Consider the following 17834-nt stretch of genomic DNA (forward strand, 5'->3'; position numbering starts at 1 on the left):
AATCATAAACCTATGGCTGTAACTCTCTATGCTGTAACTCTGAACTTCTACATCCTTAAATGAAGTAGCAATGCTCCTGCTTATTTTTCAAAAAAAAAAACTTATAATTATTGTAGAGTATATTTGATTACCAATCCAACCATATAAAGCTTACATTATAAAAATAAAAAATAATAGTCAAATTATTAGTCAAAGATTGCAAAGTTTAAATCTTGATATGCGTGTGCGCCTTATAAATAAAAACGGAGGGAGTAAATCTGTAGAAAGCGGTTAAGTCAACAAGAAAATGCTAACATGTCTTTTAAAAATAAATAAATCCCATGTAAAAACCAAAAATGTTGAGTCAACAAATTTTACCTAGAAATTCTATATGCAGGTTTGGCTGATTTTAAGCTACACGATGCTCTGTATATTTCAATCACCTAAACTTTCAAATAATTTAAGGAAAACCGATGCAAACAAGCTATGTTTCAGGAACGTACTAAAGCCGGTCGCTTTTCATGCATTTCTCCGTCATGGTCCGACATAACTTAGTACATGATAATTCCATGCATTAGACAAAGGACATCGCTATACAACTCACCCGTGATGGTTTTTTAGTTGACCTAGTGAAGGCCATCACTATCAGCATAAGGCGGCACCTGTACCTAGCATAAGGTGATCACTAGCATCCAATGTTTCTAACAAAAGCCAAGGATGTACTGATATATATACTGTCTGGTCCTTAGACTAAGAACGCATGATGATGACATCCCACAGCCTGGTTTTGATGACTTTGAGGGTGATGACGTCCCCGTACTTGAGCCCAGTATCCTGGCAAACCTTCTTCCAACCCGATCCAAGCTGGCAGCCGCCATTCTTGTAAGGGAGACCGCGCACCTGCCAAGAACTGGTGCTGCCCATGGAGTCCTGGAGTGTAATCATGCAACGCTTCCGGAAACCAATTGCGTTGCAGAAGGGGGCGCGGTAGAGACTGCAAGAATTGCAAGCAAACGGGTTATGCAACTGATTTCTGTAAGCACGATCCACTTCATAATCACTAAAAATGAAACAAGTTTGTGCATTTTTCCAAGAACACAAATGATTGTGCTTACAAGATGATGTTTGCTCATCATGCTAGCGTTCATTTTCTTCGTCAACCACGCAGGTGGTCCCAGATCGTAGGCACAATTCGTCTCTGAACTCTTGTTCTTTTTCTTCTTCGAAGGAGTCACAAAGCCTTTTGGCCTCCTTTGTCCATCAGTATCGGGCCAATTGTTCATGCTCTGACACTTCCTACTGGAAGCAGAAGAGATTTCCTGCTGCCAGCTGCCTTTCAGTATCTGGTAATGTTGATGCTTGATAAGACAAAAGAGACATGTATCAATATTCAACTCACATTCAAACACATTACAAACAGATTCAACGATATCATAAACTTACTTATCTCTAGCTCATTTTGTTGCATTCTGCCATCCTTGTGCATGGACTCTCTTTGGCATCCATCAGCCCAACACTTTAATTGTAAATGCCATGTTACCCTCATACCTTAACAGCAGAGCATCAGCCTCAGTGATGCCATGAAACGCCATAAACTGTGACCAACCACCTGCGAAGAACATGCTTGACTGATTCATCTCGAGCTCAATTGGACAAACTTTTCCAAGGGGTCCTGAAATGATGACCATGCGATTGTTCAGGTGGTCTTTAGGGATGTAATGTTGCGCAAACCTAGCAGGTATTAGCTGCAACAGCACATAAACAGAGTAAACTCAGAACATTCTAGTAAAGAGAAAACAAAGTAGCAACAACAGTCTGCAGACCATCTTTCCCATGGACTTCGTAGGAAACACATTGATGAATTGTGGCTTACGGGAAGCGCCTTTGTAATTCGTGGTTGCTTCAACTGAAGAAATTATGAATTACAAAACATCAGGTTTCACTGAAAACAACAATTCAGTAAGCAACTACAAACTGGCTACGATGAACTAGAACTAGAAGTTAACCAAGAACGCATGTACTCTTAATTCAGGACAATATCCTCTTGCAAGCCTCCTTATTCCAACTATACGCAAGATCATTTGGTTTTATTTTCTTCCCCTCTCCTTCAAGAAGCACTCCCTCTGTTTCAACTTTCAAGATATGAATTGTACTTGACCATTTGTTTCGCTTATATTATTGCTTGTAGCAACAACATCAAAATCACAGTGAAGTATTTCAAATGTAAATTCAATTGTATCATTTTCGTCCTGACCAAAACCATGGAATATTCTACTATTTTTTTGTCAAAGAATATGAAACTCGAATCTTAAAAGAGCAAATGTTCTCAAGGCCTAAGAGATAGAGTTGCAAAATACCATTATGGCAAAGAACTTGAGGTGGAGAATACCGCTGCAAAGCTCCTTTGACTTGGGTTTAGTTACAGATGCAGGGGAGGTTTAGTTACAGAAAAGTTTTGTAAGGTCTTAGTTGACCTTGTCCTTTTCTTTGTAGCTTGGTTGCACTGTGTGTTTTGGTGCCTGAAATTTGTTCAGTTTCTGGGACAAGTGATGTTCAGATGTCTATTTTATTGCATAGAAAAAGATGAACTGCATTCAGTTTGCAGTGGTGCACTGTAGTGCCTGGAATCTCTTTGCAGAAAGAATTGTAGAGATAGATGGGCTGGGTAGGTTGCTTAAAAAGCGAATGTATGTTCTCCATTTTTGGCTCCATAAGGAAGTGATCTGGTGACTGCTGCCAAGAGCCAAATTTCATCCAGGGCAAGTTCGAATTTTATTCAGTGTCTCTCTATATTTTCTGAACAGCCGAAGCTATGGCGGTGTCATTTCCCATTCCAAAGGAGTTTTTGCAACGCTATTCCTCATCTTCTGCAATGATATTTTGCAACTGTCTCTTTTGCAATGTCATAGAGCAAATTTGGCCAATCCTAAATTTGGACATTTTAGCACATTAATACTGCAAAATTAGAATTATCTTTTCAGCGTGCAAGCAGATCACCAACACCACAGAGCTATCTGTTACATGATGCTTAGATCAAACAGTACCACTGCAAGAAGAGCATTTACTTTTTACAGGGGAAAGATAGGGTAGAAGTTCCCCCTAAAAAATCACCTCAATCAAATAGATGTAATCTAGCAAAGATCCATCACCGATTAATTACTTTTGTTTGAGATTTGGCTCCCAAAAAAGAAAATGTTAGGACTCCGGCACCAGGAGAAGAATCGATCTTTACCTGCAGGCGCAGTTGTTTGAGCGCCGAGCTCCGTGAGGCAGCGGTCATCGTCGAAGGCCTTGAGGGTGAGCAAGCCGCGGCTGCGGTGGCGGAGGACCAAGAACCACCCGGATTCGACCCCGCACGCGGCCGCGAATGCGCGCCACCCGCGCCCCAGTAACGCGCCGTCGCCGTCCCATCCGATCCCGACGCGCCAGACCTTGCTGTGCGAGCCGACGACGAGGGCCTCCTCGGCGGCTATCTCCGCGGCGAGCTCATCGGGGATGCGCTGCGAAGGCGCAGCAAGATCAGCGCAACTCCACTGCCGGAGTGAGTGGTTTCTTTGCCCGAGCCGAGCGCGCGGCGCGACGGGCCGGCGTAAGGCGACGGCGTAGCTCTTACCAGGCTGTCGCGGGTGAAACGCAGCAGCACGCACCGGTGCTTCGCCGTGGCGGCGCCATGGCACCCGCTCGACGACGACGCCATGGCCCGGGAGTCGGCTGCAGTGAAGGCACAGCGGGGGCCGCCGTGGCGTACCAAGTTCGCACTAAGTTACCGCCGTGTAGAATTCCGAAGTTACTGTTCCCTCTATTTAAGAAAATGGAAGCCATGTTTAACTTGAGGTGAGTAGGTGACCGATATTTTGGCTGTAGATAAGATAGGTCACTTCAATTTTTTTTATACCATTTAATCTAGATAGGTGACCGATATTTTTTAGTACACTCTAGTTTAGGTCGAACATTTTTAGTTAACATGAAACTTTTCCTTGAACATAACATGTTTTTATGAACTACTACCATTTTTATTTGTGAAATATTTAAAAGAACATACCTTTTTATTTATTAAAGCAGAGTATTCACAAATGGGACCGATGGATATGCATAATTTTCTTAGTTAATGTTGGGCAGATCATTTTTTAAGTTATTCAAGTTATATATTTATTAATGTACATAAATTACATAACTGAATTCAAATTTCAAAATATTTCCACACTGCAATGATTTTACATCACTGACTTCTTAACCCATGCTCGTATTTTAACAGACATAAGTATTTTAGTAGAGACAAGGTATTAGGAGTTTATAGATAAATCTAATGCGCACCACCAACTAAAATTACTATCTTTACTACCTGTTACTCCCTCCGTTCTAAATTATAGATTGTTTTAGCTTTTTTAGATTCATAGATTTTGTTATGCACTTAGATATATGCTACGCCTAGATGCATAATAATATTTATGAATCTAGAAAATCCAAAACGATCTATAATTTGGGACGGAGGGAGTATCTGTCTATTTTCTAGCATAATATGAATATACTTGGTAACAATTTTCCATGTTGTAATATATTTCTTTTACCAATTATCCCCTGTATTTTCATCCTTATTACATAATTTCACCTTCATACCATGTGTTGGCGCTAGAAATCGGTCAACCGAATCCAAGCGACCGACACACGACCCGGGAGAATCTGCTTAGCTCCTGTTCGGGTGAATGCCCTGGTGCGGTTCGCGCGGCGTGCCAGCCAATCTGACCTGTTGATTGGCAAGGAAGAATACGTGTCAGGTCCAGAAATTACGATCGGCTAGGTTTCCAATCGAGAGAGTTTATCAGTGAATTGGCCGATTTACTGTGGTAATGAAATCGGCTATAAGACAGCCTGATCTCTGTAGCCTTGTAGACAGGAAATTGCTAAAGTGATCGGTACAAAGCTTATGATAACAACACTAGGAACAGATCTAATCGGCAATAGATGAATCTAACGATAGAAAATAGAGAAAGCCGACACTACCGATTCCTAGCTGGATAACTGGTGATAAAGACTAGAAAAACAGGTAAAAACCTATGAATCTAGCAAATATCAATAACTAGTGAATAAATCTAAACGAAACAACAGCGATACGCCCGGAGTTAAAGCTTAGATATTACTCGATAAACGGAACTTACAGAATCGGCCGGAGATCAAGATGATGCAGCCCTGCCAACCCGCACGAACTCGTGGAAAAGAGAAAAGTAGTAGCGAAGTCGCTTGAAAGTAAGTACGAGGAAAAAAGTTGCTTGTTGTATTGATTGGTTGATGATTACAGATTTACAAAGGTAGCTATTTATAGCCCCGTACAGATAACTTCTTAACCGACTAGAATCCTATCTCTAATTCAAACAGAAAACGAATATCTACAAGCACAATTCGTGCTAGGTTAGTTACTCCACGCTTCGTGGGCTGATTTCCACCTTATCCTTCTATCCCTTTCCAAGCCCATACAGGCCCAATCAGTCCACCCTCCTAATCGGCCGATTCCTTATCGGCAAAAGATTACCGATTGGGACCCTAGTGCATTCGACCTAAAGCGAGACAAAAATCACCGGCCGATCTCGCACTATAGCACCATTTGGCCGATTCCCAACTGTGCTTCTCCGATTCCCCTTCTTCTTGGCGCCGATTCTACTAGTGACGAAATCTGGCGTCAACACATGCCCCCCAGTTTCGGAGTAAAACATAGTCTTTTACTTCGAAATTCTTTATAACTTCCCCTCCGAAACGGCCGCAGTGAAAATATCCTTCCGTTTCGCGGTCTTCCAGCTTATCATTGCAATTTTTCGAAACGGGCGCCCACGACAGCCACTACCCCCGAAAAACTCGAAGCGCCGGCGCGGTGAAAATTCCATTTTTACCCCCCCTTCAGGCATCCTTTAAATAGCGCTTCACCCGCACCTCATCTTCAAGCTCACGTCTCTTTTCCCAGCGCGCGCGCATTCTTCTTCTTTCAGCACTTTTCCCTTGCCTCCGAAGCTTCCTAGCTCCACCTCCTGTTACTCCTCCCTCTTCTCTTTCAATGGCGGCTCCCTCCGGCAGTTCTCCCGCACGCGACGCCCCAGAGGTGGCACCTCTGGTGGTGGTGGCAACAACCGTCACTCCATCCACAGATGAAGGAGCTTCATCGGAAATCCCAATGGCGATCCCCATCGCGACCCCGTCATCCGCATCCATACCGGCGACCACGCCGATTACTCAGAACTTCATCCCAGAGGTAAATACCGAATCCTTCTTCTATCAGCAATGTATTCACCTTAGATCTGTTTCTTACTTTTCCACACCCCCTTCTTTTTTAGGCAGTTAGGCATCGAATCACCATTCACCTCACGGGAAGTCCCGGCCTTGTTTGTCTCGGTCCCATGGGAAACCCAGATCCAATAGATCTCATAAATTTGGAAACCGACCGGATACCCTTCAAACTATCTGATATGAACTTAGATCACTGGGTGGGTACTTTTAGATCCTGGCCGAATGAAACCCCAGGTTGGAGGGAGTGGTACCAACGGGTGGCCGCATCAAGGAGCGTCTCATGGGAAGAGCTCAAAATCGGCCAGTGCATCAACCTTTCCTTATCTCAGATGGAGAAAAATGAGCCGTTAGTGATGGCGGCTTCTTATTTTTGGTCTGATGCACTTAATGCATTCTTATTTGGGCACGGTCCTATGACCCCCACACTGGCCGATGTGGTCCTGTTGACCGGCCTTGACATATCCTCCCTAGATACACCCTTCCAACTCTTAGCCACAACGTCACATCGGCTGGATACAAGGGGAATCGGTGGGTGGAAGGGCTTCATCAGAAGTAATAAGAGGACCGGGACCGTTGAGAACAGGGAGCACACGGCTTTCCTGATGATGTGGCTAGAAAAGCACTTCTTTTGCGGAAGAGCCGCCGGCCCGACAACCAACACCCAAGCCTTAGCTGAAGCACTGTCCAGAGGAAACCATATCCCCCTCGGGAAACATCTGTTAGGGGCTGTATACCATATGCTTCATCAAATCGGCACAAGACTATCCAAGGGAGAGCCGATCGGCAATCAAGGCGGGCCTTGGTGGTTTCTCAATCTGTGGTTGAATCTTTACATGAGCAGAATCACCCAGCAGCCGGTGGACCGCATGACGTTCCCCAATGTCGAATCGGCGGAGGACCCTACCGAACGCCGCCGATGCATGTCCTTTGGCGAAGCGGCGTCAGCCTTTCCAGGTTGCGCGTATTCTGCTACAAAGGTAGCCGAGTACTTTCGATGCTTCTACAATGGATTTAATGAAGACGCAACCATTTGGTTTCCGTATCAGCGAGACGACCCGGTCTTTGAGCTCCCCACTTGCTTCGATTCGGCTTCCGACCGATTTGATGAGGATCTCTATGAAGGGTTGATCAAGCCAGGACTCCTACCGGCCAACTTCTTCTCAGGGAAGGATGCCCCTACGTATGAATTCTACAACCCCTCCGCTGCAGCAAGACAATTCGGCATGGGTCAGCTGCCGATTCAAGTGTACTTTGCTGGCCGAATCAAGTTTAGAGATGAGCTCACATCTGGCCTGGATTACGGTCGGTTGCGAGACCGAATTCCAGACTCCAGTACAATTAACTTGAACGACTGGCTAGTAGCTCCATTTGCTGTCCAGCCGTTCAAACTCTGGTGGGCCGATTGGAAGCAATTTCTCTTCTGCAACTCGGCATCGGCATACTGCAACCTTCTGGACCCGGCCAATATTGACCCGAACGCCGAGGTACTTCACTTAGCCGATTTTATTTCTCTTTACATGATTGAGTACTAATCACTTTATTATCTCTTCAGGCTGAGAACCGGACTCCTCCAACACACAGCCGCAGCGGACGGCTAATAGAGAGTCATCCATATACCACTTATCCTCTTATCGGCTATGACGCTCCGTCTGTTGACGTGATTGCCGGCCGATCAAAGCAAGTTCATAAGAGGACCACTAAAAAGACCAGTCGCCGAGTCCGGGCTCGTACGGAATCGCGGATCCTCCTGTGCTCGTATCGGCAGAAACTTCGGCCGCACCACCTTCTCAAGTCATTCAAGGTGCCGATACTCAAGCCATCACACAAGCCGAGGCGGCCGCCGCATCGTTGTTGTTGGAAGCCATACAGGTAAGCCTGAGTTTTATTATTTCCGATTGTCATTCTGATATTAACTCTTCTTAACTTTGGACCACACAGAGCACCCCTATAGAAATACAACAATCGGCAGCAACTCAACCAGCCATCGACGCGCCCCCGCCCCCATCCGTTGAGGTATAGTGTTTATCTTACCGATTTCCTGCGGGTACTTGCGTAATGTACTTATTCAATCCTCTGACACAGGCCATCGGCACACCGAACGCTCCTCGACCACCGATCTCTTCTCAGGGAGCTGGTCCAAGCACCGCGCCGATTATCGTGGAGTCCTCTTCATCCGATGAACCCATGGCGCAGGCTCCTGAGCAAGGCATGACGGCTTCACAGGTGCAGCATGAGGAAATTCGCTTCAAAATGGTAAGTTTCTGTCTCGGCTCTCACCCAGCCGATTTGCTCTCATTCCCCGCCGATTTATCCTTTTTCTTTATTTTTCTTTTTCCAGGAGCAAGACACCCCCGACAACAGCCTCTTTTCCTTTGCGGTTGCCCTTTCCGATGACGAAGAAGTCGCTTCCCGCCAAGTCGCCCTGAGCTCCGTTCCTGATGACGTCCGAGCTAAACTTTCCAATATCCGATCCCTCCTTCAGGGGGACATCGGCCGACTAGTAGAAGATGCTTCGCCGATTCGGCAGCTCTTCAGTGACGTCAGCGGACGAGTGCCGGAGGAGGCGGAGGAGGCCCTGGCACCGGCGGCCTTCATCGAGTCCATGAGGATCCCAGTCTTCAGGGCCCTTCGTCATATGGCCGATCGTGCAAAACTGGCCAAGACTCGTGAAGATGAAAACGCTTTCAAGCGTCAGGCTCAAGAGGCGCATCGGCGTATCCATGTTCTAGAAGATTCCTGCCCGGCGATCATCGGTGAGATAGACCGCCTCAAACGTCGGAGGGCGGAGCTTGCCAAAGAGATGGACCAAGTGACTAAGGCAATCAGTGCCGAAGAGAGTAAACTCCAAGAGCTGCCCTCTGTTATTACCGATTTGACACGGGAGAGGCAGCGCCTTGCTCATGAGGCCTTGAGACTTCATCGCAGCGCATCGGAGGTCCCTGGATCGGCGGAAGAAGACCAACGGGTTCTTGACTCTGCCGATCAGATCCGGCGTCGGGCCATCACGGCTATCGATACCCTTCTGGGTAATCTGTAAAACACTGACCGTTTTGTACGAACATTTACTATCTTCTTTGACCGTCCCTCGCGACGCCCTTTCTATTTATTGCCTTCTTATTACCGATGGGACGTGGCCTTACCAGATTTCCACGCATTTTTTCCATAAATACCGACCTCGGCGCTTACTCCCGATAGCGCCAACTTGGCTCTCGGTTTACTTCTCTTCTTCTTCTCATCGGCGCGACTCCTCTGTCATGGCTTCGTCATCTTCTTCTTCTGTTAACCAGGTGAAGCCCTGACCTCTACCTTCCCTTAGATCTTAGGAAAAGAATGTTCCTTCTTATCCCTTCTTTGTTTCAGCCTCAACGTCTTAGCCCCGAGCTCGTGCGCGCCATTGAGTGCATTCACTCCGAGGACCCGCTGTCGTCGGAGGACAAGGTGCTGATCCTGGCTCACCGAGAGGAACTCCAAGACCACATTACTGCGGAAGCTCGTGTGGTCTTGGATTCCGTGGTGAGTGAAAGCAATCGCCGATCTCCAACCATCAGGGGCCATCACCGTGACGATCCTGAAGATGACGTCGCCACGGCAGCCCGCACGATTTTGGACTTCGTGGAGAGGAACGGCAGCCAGCGACCTCCCACCGACGGGAACCGTCTGCTTCCTCGGCCAGTCGTCCTCGCGGCGGCAGAGACTTCGCGCCTCCGTGTCGTGAACGAGTTGGAGCGGAACGGGAAGGCGTCCAAGAAGAAGAATAACTAGTTTGTTTTTTTGTATTTTTTGTTCTAAGGGCGACTAATGTTTTGTCGGCCATGTAACCCGTCGCCCGTACCGAATGAACGTAATCGGCCGATCCGGTCGACTATGTGTTTGAACCGATTTGTATCGGCCAATTGTCTAAACCGATTTGTACCGGTTATGTGTGATCGTGTCGCGGTCAATTTCTTACGCTCCGACCCATATACTAGGGTAGTATCTTTTCAAGTACCTTCCGTTTAGAGCTCTAGTAAATTCTTCTCCTTCTATTGTTTCCAAAATGTAAGCATTTCCTGGAGCGCATCTGCTGATTTTATACGGCCCTTCCCAGGTAGGGGACCATTTTCCGAATTTAGGATCTTTAGACCCGATCGGCAACACTAACTTCCATACCAAGTCCCCGGGGAAGAACTGTTTGACTTTGACCTTCTTATCGTACCACCTGGCTACTCTCTTTTTATTTTCTTCAATGCTTATCAAAGCTCTCAATCGTTGGCCGGCCAAATCGTCGAGTTCCCCTTTCATAAGCGATGAGTAGTCGTCGGCCAATAACTGGTCCTGGAGCGAAATACGCCTCGATCCTGCCCTCGATTCCCACGGTAGTACTGCATCGTGACCGTACACCAGCTGGTAGGGAGACAACTTAGTAGCCCCATGACAAGCCATCCTGTATGGCCACAGGGCCTCAGTCAAACATAAATGCCACTTCTTTGGCTGTTCCTCGATCTTCCTTTTGATCAACTTGATTATTCCTTTGTTGGAGGATTTTGCTTGACCATTGGCTTGGGCGTAATACGGAGAAGAATTTAACAATTTGATTCCCATATCGGTCGTAAATTCCTCAAATTCCCCCGATGTGAACATTGTTCCTTGATCGGTTGTTATAGTTTGAGGGATACCGAATCGGTAGACGATGTGGTCCCTTACGAAATCAGCCATGATAGCCGATGTCACGGCTCTTAATGGGATGGCCTCTACCCATTTGGTGAAGTAATCAGTAGCCACCAGAATAAATTTGTGCCCCTTGCTTGACGGTGGGTAAATTTGGCCGATAAGGTCTATTCCCCATCCCCTGAACGGCCATGGCTTGATGATGGGATTCATGGCCGATGCGGGCGCACGTTGGACATTTCCAAATTTTTGACACTCCTGACAACCCTTATAATATTTGAAACAGTCTTCGAGGATCGTTGGCCAATAGTACCCGTTATTCCTGATCATCCATTTCATCTTATGTGCCGATTGGTGTGCTCCACATACTCCTTCATGGATTTCTCCCATTAGAGTTTTGGCCTCTTCTGTCCCAAGGCATTTGAGAAGGACCCCGTCAATCGTTCGGTAGAATAGATCATCTTCGAGCAGTACGTATTTGGTGGCATGAAAATGTACTCGCCGCTCCACCTTTTTAGACGGATCCTTCAAGTAGTCGGCAATTTCTTTACGCCAGTCATCGGCCGTGAGTTCCAGAGCCATAGTGCCTAGAATTGGCCGATACCCAGATGCGTGCTGGGCGAGTTTGTTGGCATCTTCGTTGCGGTCTCTTGGGATGTGCTCGATTACTGCCGATCGAAACTCTTTCAAGAGCTGTAAGCATTCTTCGTAATAAATTCTTAATACATCATCCTTGCATTCAGACCTTCCGGTTAGTTGATCCACAATAAGCATAGAATCTCCGAAGACTTCAACAGAATCGGCCTTGACTTCTCTCAATAGTTGTAAGCCTTTTAATACAGCTCTGTACTCCGCTTGATTGTTAGTAGCGGCGGTTTCTATCGGCAGAGAAAAATCATAGCTTGCCCCCCGAGGCGATATGAGAACGATGCCGATTCCTGATCCGACCCCACATGATAACCCATCGAAAAATAATTGCCAAGGCGCCAGCTCTACGAGGGCAATCTCCGGTCCACAGTGCTGGGCGACGAAATCGGCCATGACTTGGCCCTTGACAGCTTTTGCCGATTCATACCGCAGGTCAAATTCTGATAAAGCTAAGATCCATTTGCCGATTCGTCCTTTCAATATCGGCAGCGATAGCATGTATTTTACTACGTCGTCTTTGCATACGACTACACATTCTGCCGACAGTAGATAGTGCCTGAGTTTGGTGCATGAGAAGTAAAGACACAGGCACAAACGCTCTACCGGAGGGTATCTTGTTTCAGCATCCAGGAGTCTTCTACTGACGTAATAAATTACCCGCTCTTTGCCTTCAAACTCCTGGACCAGAGCCGTCCCGATAGCTTTTTCATCGGCTGATAAATACAGTTTAAACGGCTTACCAGTTTGAGGGGGAACCAAGACTGGTGGTGAGACCAAGTTGTTGCTTGATATCTTCTAACGCTTTGCGCTGTTCTTCTCCCCATATAAATTCCTGGTGTGGCTTTAACTTCAGAAGTGGCGTGAACGCCTGAATCCGTCCAGATAGATTAGATATAAATCTTCTGATGAAGTTCACCTTGCCGATTAGAGACTGCAATTCGGTTTTGTTCTGTGGGGCCACGACTTTGTTGATGGCTGCTATGGTCTTCCGGTTGACTTCTATGCCTCGTTCGTGTACCATGAATCCTAAGAACTGTCCGGCGGATACGCCGAAAGCACATTTGTTGGGATTCATCTTAAGACCGTGCTTTTTGGTACACTCTAGCACTTTTCGCAAATCGGCCAGATGTTCCTCGTGACTTTTGGATTTGACCACAACATCGTCGATGTAGATTTCTACCAGGAGGCCAATGAGTTTGTGAAAAATGTAATTCATAGCTCTCTGATATGTGGCGCCAGCATTCTTCAAGCCGAAAGTCATCACCACCCACTCGAACAAACCAAGATGGCCTGGACATCTGAAGGCCATTTTGGGTATATCCTCTTCGGCCATAAGTATTTGATTGTATCCGGCGTTTCCGTCCATGAAGCTAATGATTTTATGCCCCGCGGCAGCATCGATCAGTACATCGGCCGTTGGCATGGGGTAACCATCCATTGGTGTGGCCTGATTAAGATTCCTGAAATCAACGCAAACGCGTAACTTCCCATTTTTCTTGTATACTGGTACGATATTAGAAATCCACTCGGCATAACGACATTGCCGAATAAATTTTGCTTCGATTAGCCGAGTTATTTCAGCTTTTATGTCTGGTAAAATTTTAGGATTGCAACGCCGTGCGGGTTGTTGGTACGGCCGATACCCTGGTTTTATGGGTAGCCGATGTTCAACAATGGATCGGTCTAAACCGGGCATCTCGTGATACTCCCAAGCAAAACAATCCTTGAATTCCCTTAACAAATTTGTCAATTTACACTTGTATCCTGGATCTAAATTTGCACTAATAAAAGTCGGCCTTGGTTTGGTTCCATCACCTAAGTCTATCATCTCTAATGAATCGGCTGACGTGAACCCGTGCCCTAGCTTCCCATCTTCTCGGGCGAACTGATCCATCTATTCTGAGTCTTCGGAGCCGACTGCTCGGATCGGCTGTAGGCCAAAATTGGTGACCTTCAGGAAATCGGTCTCCCATACCCTACCTGATATGCACCTGACGGTTTCGCAGCTCCACTGCTGCGTGTCGGCTGCTGCAATGCTGTACACGGAGTCGGCTTTGACCACCTCGATGTTATCGCCGACCCATTGTACGAGGCACTGATGCATAGTTGACGGGATGCAACAGTTTGCGTGTATCCAGTCTCGGCCAAGTAGCATATTGTAGGATCCCTTGCCATTAATAATGAAGAACGTGGTAGGAAGGGTCTTACTGCCGATGGTGAGGTCGACGCAGAGAGCACCGCGAGCGTTTGACACCTTGCCTTCGAAGTCCTTGAGCATCATGTCCGTTTTGGTCAGGTCGTCGTCGCTTTTCCCCAGCTTCCGGAGTACGGCGTACGGCATGATGTTGACAGCAGCTCCTCCGTCGACCATCAATCTAGTAAGGGGGCGACCGTCAACATGCCCTTTAAGGAACAATGCCTTCATATGTTGTCGTTCGTCATCTTCGGGGTTTTCGAACGTGGCCATCATTGGCTCCAAAGCCAACTGCGTTGTCTGTTCTTCTATCGCCGATACGTCCTGTTGATCGGCGGGGGTCATGAACTCCATCGGCAGTATGAAAACCATGCTGATCTCGGCTGCCGATTCGTCGCCCGCCGATTCATCGTCTCTTTTATCGTTCCTTTTGGGGCGCCACACCTGAGGCCTTCCTTCCTTCTTATCTGCCGTGCTCTGTTGTTCCTCCTCTTGTTGTTCCCATTGGTGGAGACGCTGGATTCTTCGCTTTTGAGACTTGGTCAATCCGTCGGGGCACCACCTGGGGTTTATCGGCCTTCCCTCTGTCCTGGCGCGTTCCCACTCCGGTTCGCGTCCTAACGGGTTTTCATCCGTTACCCGAGCATCGGCCATCTCTTCGAGCCGGCTATGAACGCTGGCTTTGTTGTTTGACTGGTCATGTCGATCAGTCCTGCCCCCCTGCCTATCATGGCGTCTATCTTCCGACCGATTATATCGGTCACCTCTGCCCCCCAGCCGATCACGCACGGGAGGGCGCTGGTCATCTTGGTTGCGCCAATTCCTGCTGATCGGTTCTGGCCTTCCGTCCCTGGAGCGAGACCTACTGAACGGCCGATTGCCTCGATAGGGATCGTTGCATTCTGGGCAAGTATCTGCCGAAGGTAGCCTGAGGTTATTTTCCCAACAATGAATGAAGAACGGGCATCTCCAGCGCTCTTCGTGCCGACGCATCGCTTCTTCTCGGGACCTTGAGCGTTCATGCTGACGTTGGTACTTCTGGAGCAGGAACTGGGAAGTAATGCGTGGCCCTTCTGACTCACCACCAGCGTCCTCAATCCGTCGCTTCCCCTTGACATCTTCAGGCGTAGCTTGATTTCTGGGATCAACAGCGCCACTCTTTTTGGCCGATTCGGACGTCAGCACTTTTGTTTGGAGTGAATTCTTCCCCGTATCAACCATGTTGGTAGGAAAGGGGTGTTGATCGATCTTCATTGGCTTGGCCGATTTTGCCGGCACTTCAAATTTAAGTCTGCCTTGCTCAATGGCCGACTGTATTTGTTTCCTGAAGATTTTGCACTCGTTGGTATCATGTGACGTGGCATTGTGCCACTTGCAATACTTCATCTTTTTTAATTGTTCGGCAGAAGGTATTGTATGGTATGGTGAGAGTTTAATCTGCCCTTCCTGGAGGAGAAGATCGAAGATTTTATCGGCCTTAGTTGTGTCAAAACCGAATGCTTCCGGCTCCTTTTTGCCGAATGGGCATGATATCGGCTTCTTCCCCTTGATCCACTCTGCAAGTCCGATTTCAACATCTTCTTCGTCCTCTAACTCTAACAGGAACGCCACTTTCTTTTGGAAATTCCTCCGCGGATCGAAAGAACGCACCTCCTGTCCGGACAATCGGTGAACAATCTGGCTCAGACTCTCGAACTCCTGCGAAGCATACCTTTCTTTGATGTGGGGCAGAAGGCCTTGGAAAGCTATATCGGCCAACTGCGCATCGGTTAGAGCCAGGGAGTAGCACTTGTTTCTGATTTCCCGAAACCTCTGTATATACGAGGGTATCGGCTCATCACTCCTTTGCCGGAGACTAGTCAAATCGGACAGCTTCATCTCATGCACCCCGGCATAGAAGTACTTGTGGAACTGTCTTTCTAAATCGGCCCATGTGATAATTGAGTTTGGCGGCAAAGTCGTGAACCATTGGAAGGCCGAACCAGACAGAGATGACGAGAACAATCGTACCCGTAGGGCATCTTGCGTAGCTGCTTCTCCGCATTGGATGATGAATCTATTCACATGCTCTACGGTCGAAGTATCATCCATCCCCGAAAATTTAGTGAAATCAGGAACCTTATACCGATGGGGGAACGGCAATAGGTCATATGTAGACGGGTACGGTGTTCTGTAGGTATAAGTTTGCATTTTCGGTTTCAAGCCGAATTGTTCTTGCATCACCTCCGCAATTCGTGCCGACCAATCTGGTTGTTGCTGGTGAACTGTTGGCTGAGGTATCGGCACGTGCTGGTAAATTGGAGGCTGAATAAAAGGAGACTGATGAAAAGGTGGTATCTGAGTGTAAGCCGATGGTGTAGTAAAGGTCGGCCGCTTGAATGAACCACTCGTTTCATCATATAGCATGAGTTCTGCTGTCTTGTTGACCTTCGGAGCGACAGGCTAGTATGGTGGTATGATCGGCCGAATGGCCGCCTGGGAGGATGCCTGGAACGGAGGGTTTCCTTGATTGGCCGATTGATTCAGACCGGCCGTGGCTGAAGGTGCCCCCCAGGGTGATGGGCTGACTGGAGGGAATGGTGCAGAAGACAGCTGGATGGAGCCATATCCCAAAGGAGTTGATGATGCAGAAGCGTCTGAACTCCCGACAGGAAATTGAATCGGCTGTGAAACCGAATACGGATAAGTCTGATTTGGTGGGCTCGGTTGAAAATATGTTGGTCCTCTATACCCTTGAGGTACTCCACCAACGAAGGAGTTGACAACAGCGTTGTGCACCATGTTGGAAAGTACCGGGGACTGATCAATGAAGGCGTGATGAATAGACTGTTGAATCATATCGGACATTTTATCCGAATCTTCAGAAATCGTGATCTGGCGGGGAGCAGGGAACGGAGTCTTCTTGATGGTCTCCCCGCTTCTGGAGCGACTGAAAGACTTCATGCAAGCTTTCCGGAACTGTGCCATATACTTGTCCAGATCTTCCTTTTGGTCGTCCTTCAGATCTGCCTCCGTCACCTCGATGACGTTATCTTCGGAGACCTCAGCAGCTTTTGACATAACGGCGGTTGTATTGGTCCCACCGGGCGTGCCAAAAGTGTGTTGGCGCTAGAAATCGGTCAACCGAATCCAAGCGACCGACACACGACCCGGGAAAATCTGCTTAGCTCCTGTTCGGGTGAATGCCCTGGTGCGGTTCGCGCGGCGTGCCAGCCAATCTGACCTGTTGATTGGCAAGGAAGAATACGTGTCAGGTCCAGAAATTACGATCGGCTAGGTTTCCGATCGAGAGAGTTTATCAGTGAATTGGATTTACTGTGGTAATGAAATCGGCTATAAGACAGCCTGATCTCTGTAGCCTTGTAGACAGGAAATTGCTAAAGTGATCGGTACAAAGCTTATGATAACAACACTAGGAACAGATTTAATCGGCAATAGATGAATCTAACGATAGAAAATAGAGAAAGCCGACACTACCGATTCCTAGCTGGATAACTGGTGATAAAGACTAGAAAAACAGGTAAAAACCTATGAATCTAGCAAATATCAATAACTAGTGAATAAATCTAAACGAAACAACAGCGATACGCCCGGAGTTAAAGCTTAGATATTACTCGATAAACGGAACTTACAGAATCGGCCGGAGATCAAGATGATGCAGCCCTGCCAACCCGCACGAACTCGTGGAAAAGAGAAAAGTAGTAGCGAAGTCGCTTGAAAGTAAGTACGAGGAAAAAAGTTGCTTGTTGTATTGATTGGTTGATGATTACAAATTTACAAAGGTAGCTATTTATAGCCCCGTACAGATAACTTCTTAACCGACTAGAATCCTATCTCTAATTCAAACAGAAAACGAATATCTACAAGCACAATTCGTGCTAGGTTAGTTACTCCACGCTTCGTGGGCTGATTTTCACCTTATCCTTCTATCCCTTTCCAAGCCCATACATGCCCAATCAGTCCACCCTCCTAATCGGCCGATTCCTTATCGGCAAAAGATTACCGATTGGGACCCTAGTGCATTCGACCTAAAGCGAGACAAAAATCACCGGCCGATCTCGCACTATAGCACCATTTGGCCGATTCCCAACTG

At 47.3% G+C, this 17834-nt stretch overlaps 1 protein-coding gene across 1 annotated transcript; it reads right to left on the minus strand.

Annotated features, from left to right (window-relative positions):
• Positions 1 to 468: 468 nt before the first annotated feature.
• On the minus strand, positions 469 to 3690 carry LOC101760882 (putative B3 domain-containing protein Os04g0347400). Its single transcript, XM_022828217.1, has 6 exons — positions 3593 to 3690; positions 3212 to 3479; positions 1803 to 1885; positions 1423 to 1724; positions 1095 to 1337; positions 469 to 973 (listed from the first exon to the last, which is right to left on the minus strand). The coding sequence occupies exons 1-4, from the start codon at positions 3674 to 3676 to the stop codon at positions 1485 to 1487; spliced, it is 675 nt and encodes a 224-aa protein (XP_022683952.1). The 5' UTR covers positions 3677 to 3690; the 3' UTR covers positions 469 to 973; positions 1095 to 1337; positions 1423 to 1484.
• Between the last annotated feature and the right edge of the window lie 14144 nt (positions 3691 to 17834).

This window comes from Setaria italica, chromosome VII (genome assembly GCF_000263155.2).
Source record: "Setaria italica strain Yugu1 chromosome VII, Setaria_italica_v2.0, whole genome shotgun sequence".
Taxonomy (NCBI): Eukaryota; Viridiplantae; Streptophyta; class Magnoliopsida; order Poales; family Poaceae; genus Setaria; species Setaria italica.